Raw genomic sequence first — 15,403 nt, forward strand, 5'->3', positions numbered from 1 at the left:
AGCTTTCTGTCCGTTAAGTTTAAGATGAACCATCTCTTCTTGAATGGCTCCCATTGCTAAGAACAGACACAGAATCAGTCCTGGCTGACCATCATACASGTTGAGTTTCTGGTGCTCTCGATGTATATCACTTTAAAACTTCACTATGTTKAATMAATTTGATGGATTACTAACCGTTGGGCCGGTTTTCTCCATGTAMCCTTCTTTAATGCTACTTCTGGTTATCAAAGGTACAAGCTGCACAAGCAAAAACATAGAAAGGAGACAGATCTGTACAAAGGAAATCCTTGAAAGTATGACGTCACCTGTGACATATCATGTCAGTTACGGCGATACAAGACTTCTACTTTGAAACAGTTTGTACTCACATCACACTCCCTGGAATTAGGGTCGACTTTCTTGAGGTAAGCAAACCGGGTGGCCCGAATCGCATTGAAACAGGACACAATTTCCTAGAAGAAGGAGAGAAAAATTTGAACCCAAGTCTTTAAATCTCTAGATGTCTTCATGACAACGTTTCAATTCAGTTTTGTCATTGGTTATTACCTGGCTGTTGTCATGGTAAACAAACAGGTTTCTGGTSCGTTCTTCCTCCAGGTAGGAGATTTGCAGCCCGTGGGCGTGGCCTATRTTTTCCGGCTGGAACARGGCATTGAMGTCCTTCATAGAGATGACTGCTTTGGGCTTCTTGGACTAGGGTCAATAATACACAACAGGCATTATGATGAGCCCTTCTCAGGTATTTTATATTTAACATTTATTTAACCAGGTAAGTCAATTAACAACAAATTCTTATTTACAATGATGGCCTAGCAAGAGGGAAAGGCTTCTTGTGACGAAATATAAAAGAAATTAACAAAACGCATCACGACAAAAGAGACACCACAACACTACATAAAGAGACCTAAAACAACAACACAACATGGCAGCAACACAGCATGACAACAACACGGCATGGCAGAAACACAGTATGACAAAAACATAGCAAGACAACAACATGGTAGCAAAACAGCATGGCAGCAGCACAACATGGTAGCAGCACAAAACATGACAACAACACAACATGGTAGCAACACAACATGGCAGCAGCACAAAACATGGCACAAACATTGTTAGGCACAGACAACAGCACAAAGGGCAAAATGGTAGAGATAAAAAAAAAAACATCACGCGAAGCAGCCACCAGTGTCAGTAAGACATTCTTCCTAACGAATCACATAACCTTTGTTTTGGAGGTGTTCAGAACAAGGTTAAGGGCAGAGAAAGCTTGRTGGATACTAAGAAAGCTTTGTTGTAGAGCATTCTAACCAAAATCTGGGGAGGAGGCCAGCTGAGTATAAGACTGTAATCATCTGCATATAAGTGGATGCAGTGCATTCAGAAAGTATTCAGACCCCTTCCCTTTTTCCAACATTTTGCTACATTACAGCCTTATTCTAAATTAGATTACATTTTTAAAAATCATCATCAATCACACGCAATACCCATAATGACAAAGTGAATACCGGTTTTTTAGCCATTTTTGCAAATCTATTAAAATTAAAAACAGAAATACCTTATTTAACATAAGTATTCAGACCCTTTGCTATGAGACTCGAAATTGAGCTCAGGTGCATCCTGTTTCCATTGATCGTCCTTGAGATGTTTCTCCAACTTGATTGGAGTCCTCCTGTGGTAAATTCAATTGATCGGACATGATTTGGAAACACACACCTGTCTATATAAGGTCCCACAGTTGACAATGCATGTCAGAGCAAAAAACCAAGCCATGAGGTCAAAGGAATTGTTCATAGAGCTCCGAGACAGGATTGTGTCAAGGCACAGATCTGGGTAAGGGTACTAAAAAATTACTGGCAGCATTGAAGGTCCCCAAGAACTCAGTGGCCTCCATAATTCTTAAATGGAAGAAGTTTGGAACCACCAAGACGCTTCCTAGAGCTGGCCGCCCGGCCAAACTGAGTAATCAGGGGGAGAAGGGCCTTGGTCAGAGAGCTCCAGAGTTCCTCTGTGGAGACGGGAGAACTTTCCAGAAGGACAACCATCTCTGCAGCACTCCACCAATCAGGCCTTTATGGTAGAGTGGCCAGACAGAAGCCACTCCTCAGTAAAAGGCACATGACAGCCCACTTGGAGTTTGCAAAGGCACCTAAAGGACTATCAGACCATGACATACAAGATTCTCTGGTCTGATGAAACCAACCTGACAGAGTTTGAGAGGCTCTGCAGAGAAGAATGGGAGAAACTACCCATAGGTTTGTAGCGTCATACCCAAGAAGACTTGGGAGGGCTGAAATCGCTGCCAAAGGTGTTTCAACAAAGTACTAAGTAAAGGGTCTGATTACTTATGTAAATGTGATATTTCAGTTTTTATTTTATACATGTGCAAAAATGTATATATATATWTTTTTTGCTTTGTCATTYTGGGYTATTGTGTGTAGATTGATGAGCGGAAGAAAACAATTGAAACCATTTTAGGATAAGGCTGTAACGTAACAAAATGTGGAAATAGTCAKGCGGTCTGAATACTTTCCCAATGCACTGTACGTGGATYWGAGCCTACTGCCTGAGGTATGTTGTTGATGTAAATTGAGAAGAGSGTGGAGCCTGGGATCGAGCATTGGSGTGACAGGTGGGCTGAGACAGCAGATGTTCTGACTTTACATATTGCACTCTTTGAAAGAGGTAGTTAGCAAACCAGACCAAAGACCCRTCKGAGATACCAATACACCGTAGCCYACCCACAAGAATGGAATGGTCTCCCGTATRGAAAGCTTTGGCCAAGTCAATAAAGATAGCAGTTTAACAATGCTTAGAGTTAAAGGCAGTGATGACATAATTTAGGACCMTTATGGTTGCAGTGACAAATCCATAACCAGAGTGGAAACCAGATTGCGTACCAGTTAGAATACTATAGACATCATGAAAGCCAGTCAGTTGATTATTGACAAGTTTTTCTAACACTTTGATAAACAGGGCAAGATACTGTAGAAACTAGRCTATAAGAGTTAGGATCAGCTTGATCTCCCCCTTTAAGGTGGCTGCCTTCCAAGCACTGGGAACCTCCCCAGAGAGGAGAGACAGGCTAGGCAACTATAGGGTCTGCAACCTTAAAGAAGAAAGGATGTAAACCATCTGACCCAGATGTTTCTTTGGGGTCAAGTTTAAGGAGCCCCTTTKGCACATCAGACTTAGTGACCGCCTGCAGGGAGAAGCTGAGTAGCGAGGAAGGGGYAAAAGAGGGAGTAGCATCAAGGCTAGTCACATTAGAAGGGCTGGGAGATGAGGAAGTGTTGGATGGGAAAGGAGGCGTGGCTGAGTCAAATAGGAATCCTGACTTAATTAAGTGATGATTAAAGAGCTCAGCCATACGCTCCTTGTCAGTAACAACCACATCATCAACATTAAGGGACATGGGCAGCTGTAAGGAGGAGGGTTTATTCTCCAGGGCTTTCACCATTTTCCAGAACTTCTTTGGGTTAGACCCACAGAGAGAGAACTGCTCCTTAAAGTAACTGACTTTGGCCTTCCATATAGCCTGAGTGCACTATTTCTCAATTGTCTGAACAACAGCCAGTCAGCCTGAGTATTTGTGTGCAGATCCTTTCGTCAAATAGTGTTCTTGAGGTGAAGTKACTCTGCCAGATCACAGTCGAACCAGGGGCTGAACCTGTTTTTAATGGTCATTCTCTTTATGGGGGCGTGCCTGTTAACAATACCACTGAAAATATTTTWTTTAAAGGTCCAAGCATCTTCGACAGAGGGGATCAAGCYGATTCTATGCTAATTTCCAGAGGCCCGGTCATGAAGGAAGGTTTCTCATTAAAGTTTTTCAGCAAGCGTCTATGACAAATCAGTACAGGTCATTTAACTGAGCAGCCAATTCAGAACACAGTGATCACTAAGGTCACTACAGAAAAACACCAGACTGATACCTATCAGGATTATTTGTTAGGATAACATCAAGGAGAGTAGCCTTTCTGGGTGTTTGGMGTCATACCTCATGGGATTGGTAATGATCTGAGAGAGATTTAGGGAGTCCCATTGTTTTAAGTAACAGGGGATGTTCCCTGTGACTTTTCCAAAGCGTTCTGGGCACGTCCCCAGGACYACATTTTGTTAGCTGGGTTYTCTGATCGAAGAGGATGGAGAGAAGCTACTTAAAGGGAAAGGGGGATACCTAGTCAGTTGTACAACTGAATGCATTCAACTGAAATGTGTCTTCTGCATTTCACCCAACTTACATCCTCCTTGGTGAAGTATCTCAAGGTGAAGTCCGTTTCAGAGAGCAGGAATCTCCTTTTCAYGAACTGCTTGTTGTCCTTGCCTTTCTTCCATAGTATTCTTTCGTAAAGTCCTGAATGGGATCCAACCAATACAAAACATTGATTTAGTTAGTATCCCTCGTCTTTTCATATGCAGTATTCTGGTACATTTGGTTCTATGTCTTGCTCTGTAGACAGCGATGTATGGAAATGTCTTGTGTTCCTAGACAATTTGAATAAAATAAATAGACTTATCCATGAAGGCTTGTCAACATTTAGCACTTACCTGAACTATAAACTTGTTGAAGGGAGTTATTCTCTCCTGTGAATTCTCTCCTCTCATACTTAGCACGTATCCACTGATCTTTAAGAACACTGTCAGGGAACCAAAAGGTTAAWGATTGAAATACAAAAACGAATATTTTAAAAATACTAACTTTTTGTGTTGAATATATGACTCAACTTCGACCACAAACCCTGTAGTATTTGCCAACTCAATCAATTGTAGGCTAATTGACGCCAAGATGTTTCTTCTTCTTCTCTTGAAATAATACTACATCCTTCCACTGAATGAACAACTGTCAAGTCATCACAATTTACACTTCCTTAAATTGAGGGAGTGAATGAAGACATGATATAGTTCCACTCACACACAGTCCTTCTCCTGTGGCCGGTAGTAGAACGGCGGAACACACTTCTCATAGAACGCATTGGCTGCAGCGTTACCCCTTGTCTTCATAAACTACAATTAGAAACATAATAGGAACGTTATAACATAATAATAACATAAGAAGCATGTTATAACATCACAACATCAAAGGGATTGTGACTATTGAGTGATCTTGAGAGTACATCCTTCAAGGTGTAAAGGTCCTTGGTACCCTACTGGGCTATTGTGACATGTTAAACTGTACCTCTACTAGGGAATCATCCCAGAAATCCAAGCCTATGGACTTTATCCGGCTGATGGTAGGCAAGTCCCGATGTGTCCCAGAACAGTTCACACATACAAACACACCAAGTTTGTATGAGGCCCAGTCTGGCTCTGTGAATAGCAGTAATATGATACTGTATCAATCAATCAGACACTTGAAATGTTTGCAGCCTGTATACCTTTGTACCACATTACTATAGTTTGGATATTGGACTTTGTAGTATGTCATGCCTTGATTGGTTGTTTTTTCTAGGTTGGTTGATGAGTTGTAGAGAGTTACTGGAAAGGAGGAACCCTTGTAATCATTGACTGAACGAACTATAACTTCCCCCAAAATAAGTTKTTTAAAACATGCCATGGTTGTAATCATTTTACTTTTTAGTCATTTAGCAGACGCTCTTATCCAGAGTGACTTATAGTTAGTGCATTCATCTTAAGATAGCTAGGTGAGACAACCACATCACAGTCGTAGTAAGAACATAATCAGCAGTGAAATCCAGTGAAATAAAAGCAAATGCAAATATAACTCACATGTCTTGACAATCACACTGAAATAGTCGATCATTAATATGAAATAGTCACATAGAAGACATAGCTTCTGTTTGYGGGTCCCTCAATATTTTACTACTTTAAACTTTTGTTTTACAGTTCCTATCTGTACCATATCCTAACCACAATGGTAACCCAAACATGTCAAATGTTAGAGGCTATCAATCATGGTTTAACATGCATTTTATATAATATAACTCACCAGGGGCCCCACAGTCGGCACAATGGTCGTTGCTGGGCTGTTTCACCATATCAAGCAGAATCTTCTTATTTCTCTCCATAAGTAAATCGGCTATTCTTCTGCCTCAATCAAGTCCCCACAAACGAATTGCTTATTTTACTTAGGTCCATGCCTTTTCATTCACTCAAATGTGTTACTTCTATAACAGGTGTCAGGAAATGTTTTGTTGTTGTTGCACTTGACCGCGGTCACTGGCCGACGTTTCTCACTGGCATAGCAACATGACGTTTATTGTTCTCCACACAAACACTCACTATCAAATAACAATGAGTAGTGGAAGTGAAAAAAGCGTTACCATATATTACGCATAATTTATAAACGGACAAGTAGGCCTGACAGAATAGTAATATCTAAGAAAAACAACTGTACTTGATTTTATAGTATATATTCCAACAAAATATATCGAGATAACATATAATGTCTTGAAAATGTCACCAAAGTTAATTCATATTCATATTGAAATGTAAATAAATAAAATATCTTAATATATAAAAACGAAGACAGCTTTGAAGAAGTTTGCACTTGAGATGAAAATCTGTGAGATTTCAAATGCAGCATAAATAACCTGGAGAGCGGGGGAACATGAAGTGCCTCGGAACGTAGTATGCGTGATCCTTGTTTCCGCATCGGCGTGAGTTCGGCGAACAACTAAAGGGCAAAAGTTTGAATGAATTACCTGTAAAACCACGATTACAATGTGGGTTGCAAGGCGATTTATGTCTTTAATCGTCCGGAGAGGTATGCACAAATGTTTAATTCAAGCTGTCAAATTTCTCGTAACTTATTTTTTTCAGGTGCTATTTGTTAGCGGGTGGGTATAATTTGTGGAACGTTCCAACAGGAATCTGTTCCAAAAACTGCGGAAACAAGGTTGCCAACAAACACCGCATACAAAGTTGATACTGGGTAGGGAGTGGGTTATTTAATTAATGAATGTTTCACTCACCACATTTATTCCGAAAAATGTATGTCCTCACTCTGGTAGCCTATGGACAAACATTAAGAATAAACTACGTGGTGAGTTGATGCCTKTTCGGCAGCTAGTTGAATTGATCATGCTACATTATGCGTTGTTGACAACCTTGTACTTTACGAAATTTTTGGAACAGATTCCTGTTGGAACGTTCCACAAATTATACCGCCCCCTATTATGTGTTTCCATCTATTCTTGCAGGGCAGTATGGCTTATTCTACCAACCCCAGGGCTCACTCCCCAAACTAGAATTCCGGTATCTCAACTGCACGTGCTGTTGGAGGAGTCGGATCCCAGTCGCAGGCTTTGAAACCCTTAATGACACCCTCTCTTCATCTACTACTATTTGCGACGACAAGTCGCTGGACGCATACTACACGTCAGAGCAGCGAGATATCATTCTGCAGCTCCTCAACAATGCGGCAGAGTCGGAGCTTGCTGCTGTCAAGCTCCTTCGTGGCCGCAAGTCTGTCAACATTGTGGAATACAGGACTAGAAATGGACCTTTTAAAAATCTCGAAAGCGTCATAAATGTGCCTCTTCTGAAACACAAAAGTGCTGTCATTGTCTTCAACTCCATCCTCAACCCTCCGGAGAAGAAGGAGAAAAGAAAAGTAAAGATCCAGCTAGCCAAGTTCATCAGACCAGAGGTGGAAAGGACCTGGCTAGATGTAAGATGATTTAGCTAGACAGATGGCCTTGAGGTCTGGATGTTGATGGCACAGTTGGGCAGCCCACAGGGTCAGTCACCACTGTCTGTACCCCATCAGTCACGTCACCACATAAATACTACATCAGTGTTATTACATGTGTATTAATCCACCTTTCTTCCAGGAAGCAAATTCCATAGTGTCCATTGTGTGTGGAGTGAATAAAATAGCCTGGGCGCACATGGATCGTGGCATGAACGTGTTGGAGTGGAAACATGAGGATTGCCACAACTTTCTGAAGGGAACCTACATGGCTTCTGCCTACTTGGATGACGTAAGTTGAATGTTTCCGATTGAGGTATTCTTGCATTTGGGTAAGTAGGTTAGCACTGACACATGACTGTGCAGACTCCTATGGTGTCAGTCTACAGCCATGTCGCAGGGCTAGGTTTCASCTTAGCACATCATTGACTGTAATATCCAAATAGCCTAACTCCTGTACTGAATCACATCTCATTACCAGATTTCCATTGTGGTATCCAATCTCCCCAAGGCTGACTTCTTCGTTGTGGAAAAGCCATCAATCTCCCTTCAGAACACTGCCCTGTACCCAGTAATGGCTCACATGCGTACAGTGGAGGCTATGCTGTTTGCCCTGCTGGAGCCCCGCTACACCCAGCCTGACATCACTGCTCCACCCAAGGTGCTCAACATGATGCGCACCGCCGTCGGCCGCCATTTTGGCCTCATGGTGGGTGACTCCCGCACTAGCGGGGCCCAGGCGGTGCAACGGATGATGACGGAGTCAGTGACTCAGAAGATTCCGAGGGTGACATTCCCTCACAACCTGTTGGTGAAATACAGGAACTCCTTCCAGATGGGCGGGCGGAGTCGGGGGGAGGAGCTGTGTGACGCCATGTTGCAGGCTGTGGCGTTTTACGAGCTACTCAGTGAATCGAGTTAATGTTACAGCGACAATTTCCACCAGACTCAAACTGGTTGACTGTGTACGTGACCTGGTGGGGTCGAAGTTCAAAGAGCTAACCAGAGAGACCTGCATATTGGAGGCTTGATGTAAATTGACACTAGCTTACATTAAATGTATACTACAGCACTTCCCACCTGTAGACTCAGATGGTATTGCACTTGAGGTCAGTTCAGGCCCCAGCAGCTGAACTCAAGCCTCTCCTCGTATAGATACCACACATCATGTTCTTCACTTTCTCATTAATAGAAATGTTCTCAGGGCCACTAGTAAAGCAGAATAAGCTTGAATATGTACAGTGATGATTTGTCACATGCATCTGTACCTTTGTGGGCAAATGTTTAATGCCTTCAAAGCCTGAAATACCACTGATTTTAAACACCAACTCACTGAACCAGATTAAAATATAAAGTAACAAATACATGTTTTTATTTTTATGCATGAATATAAAAATAGGATTACATTTAATGCATACAGTAAACTTAAACTTCTCACAAAATGTAAAAAAAATATGAATGTACAGCAAAATGTATCATGGGCTACATTCACTAAATCACAAGTCATTAACATAGGGAGATGATAGCATTAACCTTCCTGTCATCCAGTGTAGAGAGCCAGAAATGTTGTAGATCTGTTTGTGTAGTCTTTCTGGCTTCAATGGTCATTGTCATGGGAAATCATCTGCAAGGAGTCTCACAGTAGCCTTAGGGAGGCCCAGGTGAATACTGCGGAGGTAATGCAGAAACAGCATTCGTACAACAAAATCAGTATTTGTAAGTCATCTGAGCAATCTTTTTAATTATAACGTTGTTTTCTCTTAGTAGAAATTAATACGGTGCTCTCATGCAGCGTATTGACTCACCTGCCTTGGCCCTGCTGAGTTCTCTCTGATTGGCACATGGTGCGGAGGACAGGTAGGTAGTCCAAGGCAACAGCCTGCTTGTTTCCCAAGGTGCAGAAGGCTCTGCTTGAGAGGACGGTTCTGATGATGTCACATCTCCTTTCGACCACACTGGAAGACAAACTGCTGTTCAGATACCACACTGACACAATGGAACTGGAGCTTTACAATGAAAGTTCTATTAAGTTTAATCTAATATCAAGGTTTTGTTTGCAATAATGCTCATTTCTGACAACATTACAAACTTTGAGTGCTAACTTCACATAAGCATGTATGGTAATTTAGAGGACTGAGCCGCCAACGCATTTCTTACAGTGAAAAAATACCAGAATCAGGAAATTGCACTCACCTAGGATCACAGGAAGTGGTCTGACTGACATTGAAACTTTGTCTGGGTGGGGCGAGAGGGAGGGTGAGTTTCTCCATCACCCTCCCCCTCTGCTCCCCCTCCAGCCTCTGGGATCCAGCCCACCCCTCAGACACCCTGGCCAGGCACCTGTGGAAGCCCAGGCCCTCTACTGCAGCCTGGATCTCTAATGTCCTCTCACACAACCACCTACAGCCCCCATCCTCATCTCATCTAGCAGTCCATCCTTAACCTCCGRCCCTGTCCAGAGAAAAGKCCCTGGTCTGCATGGGCCAGCCTTATGTGYAGACTCACTCGGTAGYGYGGTATCAATGAAGGACATGAGGTCSATAAAGTCAGTTATTGCATCTAAGCAGTGGTACACCAAGCCATCTGCCGCCTTCTCAGTTTGAAGTTTGTCATTAATAGTCTCAGTAATAGTTGATACACTTGGATGAGCCCTCCTCAGAGACAGTGAGGCTCTGTAAGGCTTTACTAACATGKTGTGAGCTGATCTGGAATCAGATGTAGGCACACATTTCTTTCTCCTCAGCCTGGAGCCGAAGGACACCTTAACTGGACTGGTCTGATCCAGGATCTGAGGGTGGTGGATGTCAGGGGGTGTTGGCTCACTCTGAAGCCTAGGGCAAGTCACTTTCTTTGGGGTGAGGAGAGGACTGGGATGGGTCCTGACTGGTAGGGGAAGGAGGAGCTCCAGGTTCAAGTAGAGCAAAGCTACACCTCTCCTCCAGCTCTCAGTAAGGATCTCCATCAGCTTGATGATGTCTGGTTTAGCKCAGGACTGGCACTGAYGAATCAAAGAGAAAGGCACCTCATACAGTTATACTGACATTCAATGTTGTTACCTGAATAAAAGCATTGGACGTTCATCTAGTTCAAGTTCACAGGGCCTCTGAGGTGACGTGCCTTTAGAGTGGTCTGCAGGTCATGGCTGGGGCCAGAGTTCAGGAGCCCCAGCATGCTCTGAGTGCAGCCCACGTCATAGGGAGGATGGCGGGGAGAAGTATTTTCACCCACTGCAATGTCTTCCACTGCAGCAACATCCAGAGCTAGGGTTCACCAAAACAATCAAGTGATTCAATTGTAAGACTTGACGTAAACTCTTTTAGACAGGGACCAAGAAAACTAAGGGGTCACAATACATGTGATATACTACCACACCTAGCCATTGAAGTTAGTCAGTTAATAGTTTGTCATCACTCACTTCCATGCACACCACCTGCAGGGTCCTTCAGTGGGGTTGCCCTCTGAGATGCTTGTCCTCCTCCACTGCAGGCCCAGAGCTGCAGCTGCAGTAGGCTACGTCTAATGTCTATCTGGTTTAGGCTCACCAGAGAGGTGATGTCCCCAGCATCCATCCTGACGTTCTCAGCCAGACACAGCAGCTGCAGATAACTGCAAACATTCACCTGGAAGGGTGCACGACACAGACAGAAACAAAATGGAGTAGCAGCTTCATACCATATCATGCACATTAGTTGAGGGGATGCAATGGTGCCAAGATGCTTGACTTACTACTGAAGGGGTTTTAAAAAGGATCGCTTCAAAGTCGCCGTCAAACTTTGCTTTGAAGGAGGGATCTGAAGACAGTTTTCGTGTTATGATTCAACTTTGTCATTTTCAATCCAATTGAATTCACATTTTTCAGTATGCAGCATATACACACACACACCACTAGTGGTCAGTATCACAGGTCTCTTGGTTGTCGTCATGAAGGTCTTGATTGCTGTGAGGAATCCCACATCATCATCGAATACGACGTCAACCTGCGGGAGAGCAGGTGCAGCTCGGTCACTTCATTAAAACTACAGTTATGCGGTCTAGTCTGCAACCTAGCACTGCTATACAACGGACTGCTGTGTGGTTTACCTCTTCAAATAGAATGAGTGATGTGGACATCCTTTTACTCCGGCTACCTGTTGGTGGCTCTTCAATGTCTGGTGACAGTTGACTGACTAACGGAGGGTTAATAATATCTGCCTTCTTCACGGTCTTGAGAGAGACAAAAACTGTAGGATATAATATCAACAATTAAATAAAAAGACTAACCATAGCCACACCAGAGGAGGCTGGTGGGATGAGCTATAGGAGGACGGGCTCATTGTAATTGATGGAATAAATGGAACGGTATCAAGCACATCAAACATATGGAAACCCCTCGGTCGGCTCTGTTGCATTAATTCTATTCCAGCTATTACAATGAGCCCGTGCTCCTATGGCTCCTCCCACCAGCCTCCTAAGATCCACACATGCCTATGTGTGGTTAACTAAACTTGCAAGGTGTTTCCTGTTTTTCTTAACTGTTTGGTAGGTGCTCATCCTGTTTTGTAGATAACGAAGGGCCATCTAAGTTTGTGATCTCTGGTTTACTCTTCTTCTTGAAGAAGTTAGCCAGCATCATGGAGGCTGCACTGCCACCTCTCTTATGGTGGGAGCTACGAGGGGGCTGAGGCCCCTTCCTATAGGATGAGTAAACCTTTCTGGGAGAGGCCACTTTACCTGTGTGAGGAGAGCACAAAATAGATGTAACCCACAGTCTCCATTGGACAAACACCATACAAAATAGTTCCTGTCACTTTAAATAAGTGATTTTCAGTAGATGGTTGTGCTTAGACTGCAATAAAATACTTTTCAGTAGCGGGGTGTGCTTACCAGCTACTGTGTCAGATTTAGTTGAAGTGTTGTTGTAGCTACTGAGATGAGATGGTTTGAAGGTGGTGCTTCCCTGGATCTCCACCAGGTGAGATTGGGTGGCCTCCTTCAGTTGAGTCAGGATGTGGCGACCACTGCGCTGGGAGGAGGCGTTCACTTCGAACACCTGGAGAGGCCAAGGAAATGAGCAGCCGAGACAGCCATCTTACTTATATTACACAGCTTAGAAGATGATTGGATACACCCGTATGAAAGCTAACCTGTTTTGGTGAATCATATGACTGAATGAACATGAGCCAGCCTCTCCTGGTTCTCTGCTTTACCCATCTTATCCAATTACCCACAAACTGTAATTTAAAAGTTAGAAATAGAGGAATGTCTCTGTACCATATTCTAACACCAATCAGTAGGTCCTATTCGGGTTCCCGAGTGGCGCAGCAGTCTAAGGCACTGCATCTCAGTGTTAGACGTGTCACTACAGACACCCTGGTTCAAATCCAGCTTTTCACAACCGGCCGTGATTGGGAGTCCCATAGGGCGGCGCACAATTGGTCCAGCGTTGTTCGGGTTTGGCCGGTGTAGGCCGTCATTGTAAATAAGAATTTGTTCTTAACTGACTTGCCTAGTTAAATAAAAGGTTACACGTGAATGGAACTGTAGGTCTTCCAAGTAGTCCCACACTGACCTTGAAGCCTAGCTCTTGAGCGCAGGCGTATACTGAGGCAGTCTTGCCCACCCCTGGAGGTCCTGTGATCAGCATGGTGCTACACAGATCTTCCTCCCCATCCTCCTCCACTCTAGCCTCTCCCTGGAAGTCACCACAGTCCCACGAGTCTGCACAGCCAAACCGGAGGTCAACGCTACAATCAATGTTATTCATGGAAGATTCATCGTCAGTGATGTTTTTTTTTATTTTTTATAATACAGTGGTTTTATTTTTGGTGGTTTTTGTTTTACACATTTTCCCCCATCAATTCATAACATCTAAAAGTTTTTTATTTTTACCATTGCTGTTGGCGTTCTCCTCTAGTTTCCTGTCTCGCTCTTTTCTCCTCTCTTCACAGTCAGCTCTCCGTTTCCATTTCTTTAACCAACTGCAAACAGAAATAAGGAAATGCATTTAAGACAGCATACTATAAAAGCTAAACATTGGAGGAGCTAGCAGTGGTGTTAGCAACTCACCTGTGTAGCTTCTTTACAGAGACAGAGTTGCCTATTACCTCACTGGAGTGCTGAGGGCGGTACTTCTCTGTCCACAGCAAATCCTCAATGTTGTGAACTTCACAACAGAAAAATAAAGGTACATATTTTAAAAACCAATGGCAGATCCCAATCAATGACAGAGCTAAAGCACCTCTGTATTCTCGTGGTCCAGGACATACATAGTTAGGACATACAAAATTGGACAAAGAAAAGTAAATACTGATTGTTGTTGAAACTACAATGTATTAGGAATCATCACCTGTCCTAAGGCATTGCTGTGGTTGGGCAGGATAAACCTTCTGAGGAGATTCTGCTTGGTTTGGTGGGTTAGGGATCAGTTCATGACCTATCCCCAGACCTTGACTTTCCTGCTGTTGCCGCCTGAGTCTTTGTGTTCGGCTCAGCCTGCTTCTTCTAGGCTGACCCCTGGAAGAGGGGATAAGAGACCCCCTGACTTGGTCTTCTAAAGAGGGACTATACCCAGTCAAGCTGGTCTCCTCTAACCCCGGGCTAGACCTTTGGCGCTTGCGTACGGTTTCAGGGTCCTCCTTCTCATTCTGATGTTTCCTCTTTCCTACAGAGCTAGGAGATGTAGAGCCTATCTCTGTCTCTGAAAGAAAAGGCGACCAATAAGACTGAATCTGATACTAGAATATGGCACCACACAGACTGTATACATGACAATAAGAACATGACACAGATAGAATAGAGTTAACTATAGTCTCTCAATCTTACCGGGACTTTCCGACTCCAGAATTTTATGTTTGTATTTCTTCAGCAGCATAGTGAAGACTCTTCTCACTGGGAACAGTGGGTTAGACAATTTGACCTCTTCAAGAGTCCCCTTGCGGGCAGACCCTGACAACTTATCTCTCCAACCAGAAGTAATTGACCCCTTCCTCTCAGTCTGGTTGTGTTTAAGTGTTGACCTGGAACACCAATTCAAAATCCATCTCTCTGAGTGTTGGGGACTATTGGCCTTATTAGTGTCCCGTTTCCTGGTGAAAATGGTTGCCACTTTCTCATCTGAGACCCTGGTTGTCCCGGAGGCAGACTGCACCGCTGCTTGAATTGTGAGGGTARATGCTATTTCACTCTGACCAGATCCGAGTCCAACTCCTGCTCCATGGCATCGGCCAGTGACTTGAGCCAGGTCCACTGACCCCATCACTGCCCTGCCCCTGAATGCCGTGTCAGCACTGGAGCAGTTTGACTCTGAAATCATTTTAACATTATTAGGAGGGTCTGAGCAGGAGCTATCCTTGATGAGGCTTGTTCTTGCTTCGGGGTATCTGTTCTGCTTGAATCTGTGCAGCCTACTGGTTGACCGTGACACAGAGAGAGGCACCTCATCAGACGACCCCCCAATATGACAAGGCACCATCTTAGGTTTCTCTTTCGCCTGCTCAGAAATTAGGCTCTTCCTCCCAAGAGGTTGTGGGGTTATACTGAAGTACTTTGTGATGTCGTTGGATTTTGAGCACCCAGCCTTCTTCTCAATGGCCAAGTAGGGCGATAACCACATCTTTCTTGCCTAGTTAAATAAAAAATCAAATTCCTTTCTGAAGATGTCACCATTACTGTCATAACATCAATAGGGCATTCATATCATTCACTATAATGGGAAGACAAAATTAAAGTTACTTTCACTTTTGTCTTCGTAGTGCCAGATGGCAGCAGGTGCTG

At 43.6% G+C, this 15,403-nt stretch overlaps 3 protein-coding genes across 5 annotated transcripts in view; 1 reads left to right on the top strand and 2 right to left on the bottom strand.

The window, feature by feature from the left end:
- LOC111982138 (arf-GAP with dual PH domain-containing protein 2) overlaps positions 1–6,179 on the bottom strand; it is a 12,375-nt gene extending 6,196 nt beyond the window's left edge. The window contains exons 1-9 of the mRNA XM_024013770.3: positions 5,948–6,179; positions 5,177–5,307; positions 4,913–5,004; positions 4,549–4,637; positions 4,242–4,354; positions 547–693; positions 369–452; positions 175–237; positions 4–56 (exon numbers count right to left, since the gene is read on the bottom strand). Coding sequence (XP_023869538.2) covers positions 4–56; positions 175–237; positions 369–452; positions 547–693; positions 4,242–4,354; positions 4,549–4,637; positions 4,913–5,004; positions 5,177–5,307; positions 5,948–6,026 — 851 coding nt within the window. The 5' untranslated portion in view covers positions 6,027–6,179. The remainder of the gene's footprint in view (positions 1–3; positions 57–174; positions 238–368; positions 453–546; positions 694–4,241; positions 4,355–4,548; positions 4,638–4,912; positions 5,005–5,176; positions 5,308–5,947) is intronic.
- A 409-nt stretch (positions 6,180–6,588) lies between these two features.
- On the top strand, positions 6,589–8,856 carry tefm (transcription elongation factor, mitochondrial). 3 transcript variants are annotated; one of them, XM_024013645.3, is made up of 4 exons: positions 6,589–6,724; positions 7,161–7,630; positions 7,794–7,943; positions 8,133–8,856. In XM_024013645.3, the coding sequence occupies exons 1-4, from the start codon at positions 6,682–6,684 to the stop codon at positions 8,571–8,573; spliced, it is 1,104 nt and encodes a 367-aa protein (XP_023869413.1). In that variant the 5' UTR covers positions 6,589–6,681; the 3' UTR covers positions 8,574–8,856. The 3 variants fall into 3 exon arrangements, with proteins under 3 accessions (XP_023869413.1, XP_024003633.1, XP_024003623.1); XM_024147865.2 differs by lacking the exon at positions 6,589–6,724 and adding an exon at positions 6,838–7,003 and having other exon boundaries at positions 8,163–8,856; XM_024147855.2 differs by lacking the exon at positions 6,589–6,724 and adding an exon at positions 6,839–7,003.
- Positions 8,857–9,239: 383 nt separating this feature from the next.
- LOC111982341 (ATPase family AAA domain-containing protein 5) lies at positions 9,240–15,327 on the bottom strand. The gene is given in 16 exon segments (XM_070433671.1): positions 9,240–9,319; positions 9,457–9,606; positions 9,845–10,034; positions 10,037–10,649; positions 10,769–10,911; positions 11,067–11,271; positions 11,378–11,442; positions 11,535–11,628; positions 11,732–11,871; positions 12,164–12,361; positions 12,515–12,680; positions 13,200–13,348; positions 13,520–13,608; positions 13,697–13,793; positions 13,977–14,327; positions 14,453–15,327. Coding segments are annotated over 16 exon segments (3,498 nt in total). The 5' UTR covers positions 15,243–15,327; the 3' UTR covers positions 9,240–9,261.
- Positions 15,328–15,403: the final 76 nt, after the last annotated feature.

Source organism: Salvelinus sp. IW2-2015, linkage group LG1 (genome assembly GCF_002910315.2).
Source record: "Salvelinus sp. IW2-2015 linkage group LG1, ASM291031v2, whole genome shotgun sequence".
Lineage (NCBI taxonomy): Eukaryota > Metazoa > Chordata > Actinopteri > Salmoniformes > Salmonidae > Salvelinus > Salvelinus sp. IW2-2015.

Excerpts from the sequence above, each read along its gene's own strand:
- tefm (XM_024147855.2), top strand. The coding sequence starts at position 6,916 with ATGAATGTTTCACTCACCACATTTATTCCGAAAAATGTATGTCCTCAC. Across the intron at positions 7,004-7,160 it reads CATTAAGAATAAACTACGTG|GGCAGTATGGCTTATTCTAC; the intron begins GTGAGTTGATGC and ends CTATTCTTGCAG. Across the intron at positions 7,944-8,132 it reads CTTCTGCCTACTTGGATGAC|ATTTCCATTGTGGTATCCAA; the intron begins GTAAGTTGAATG and ends TCTCATTACCAG.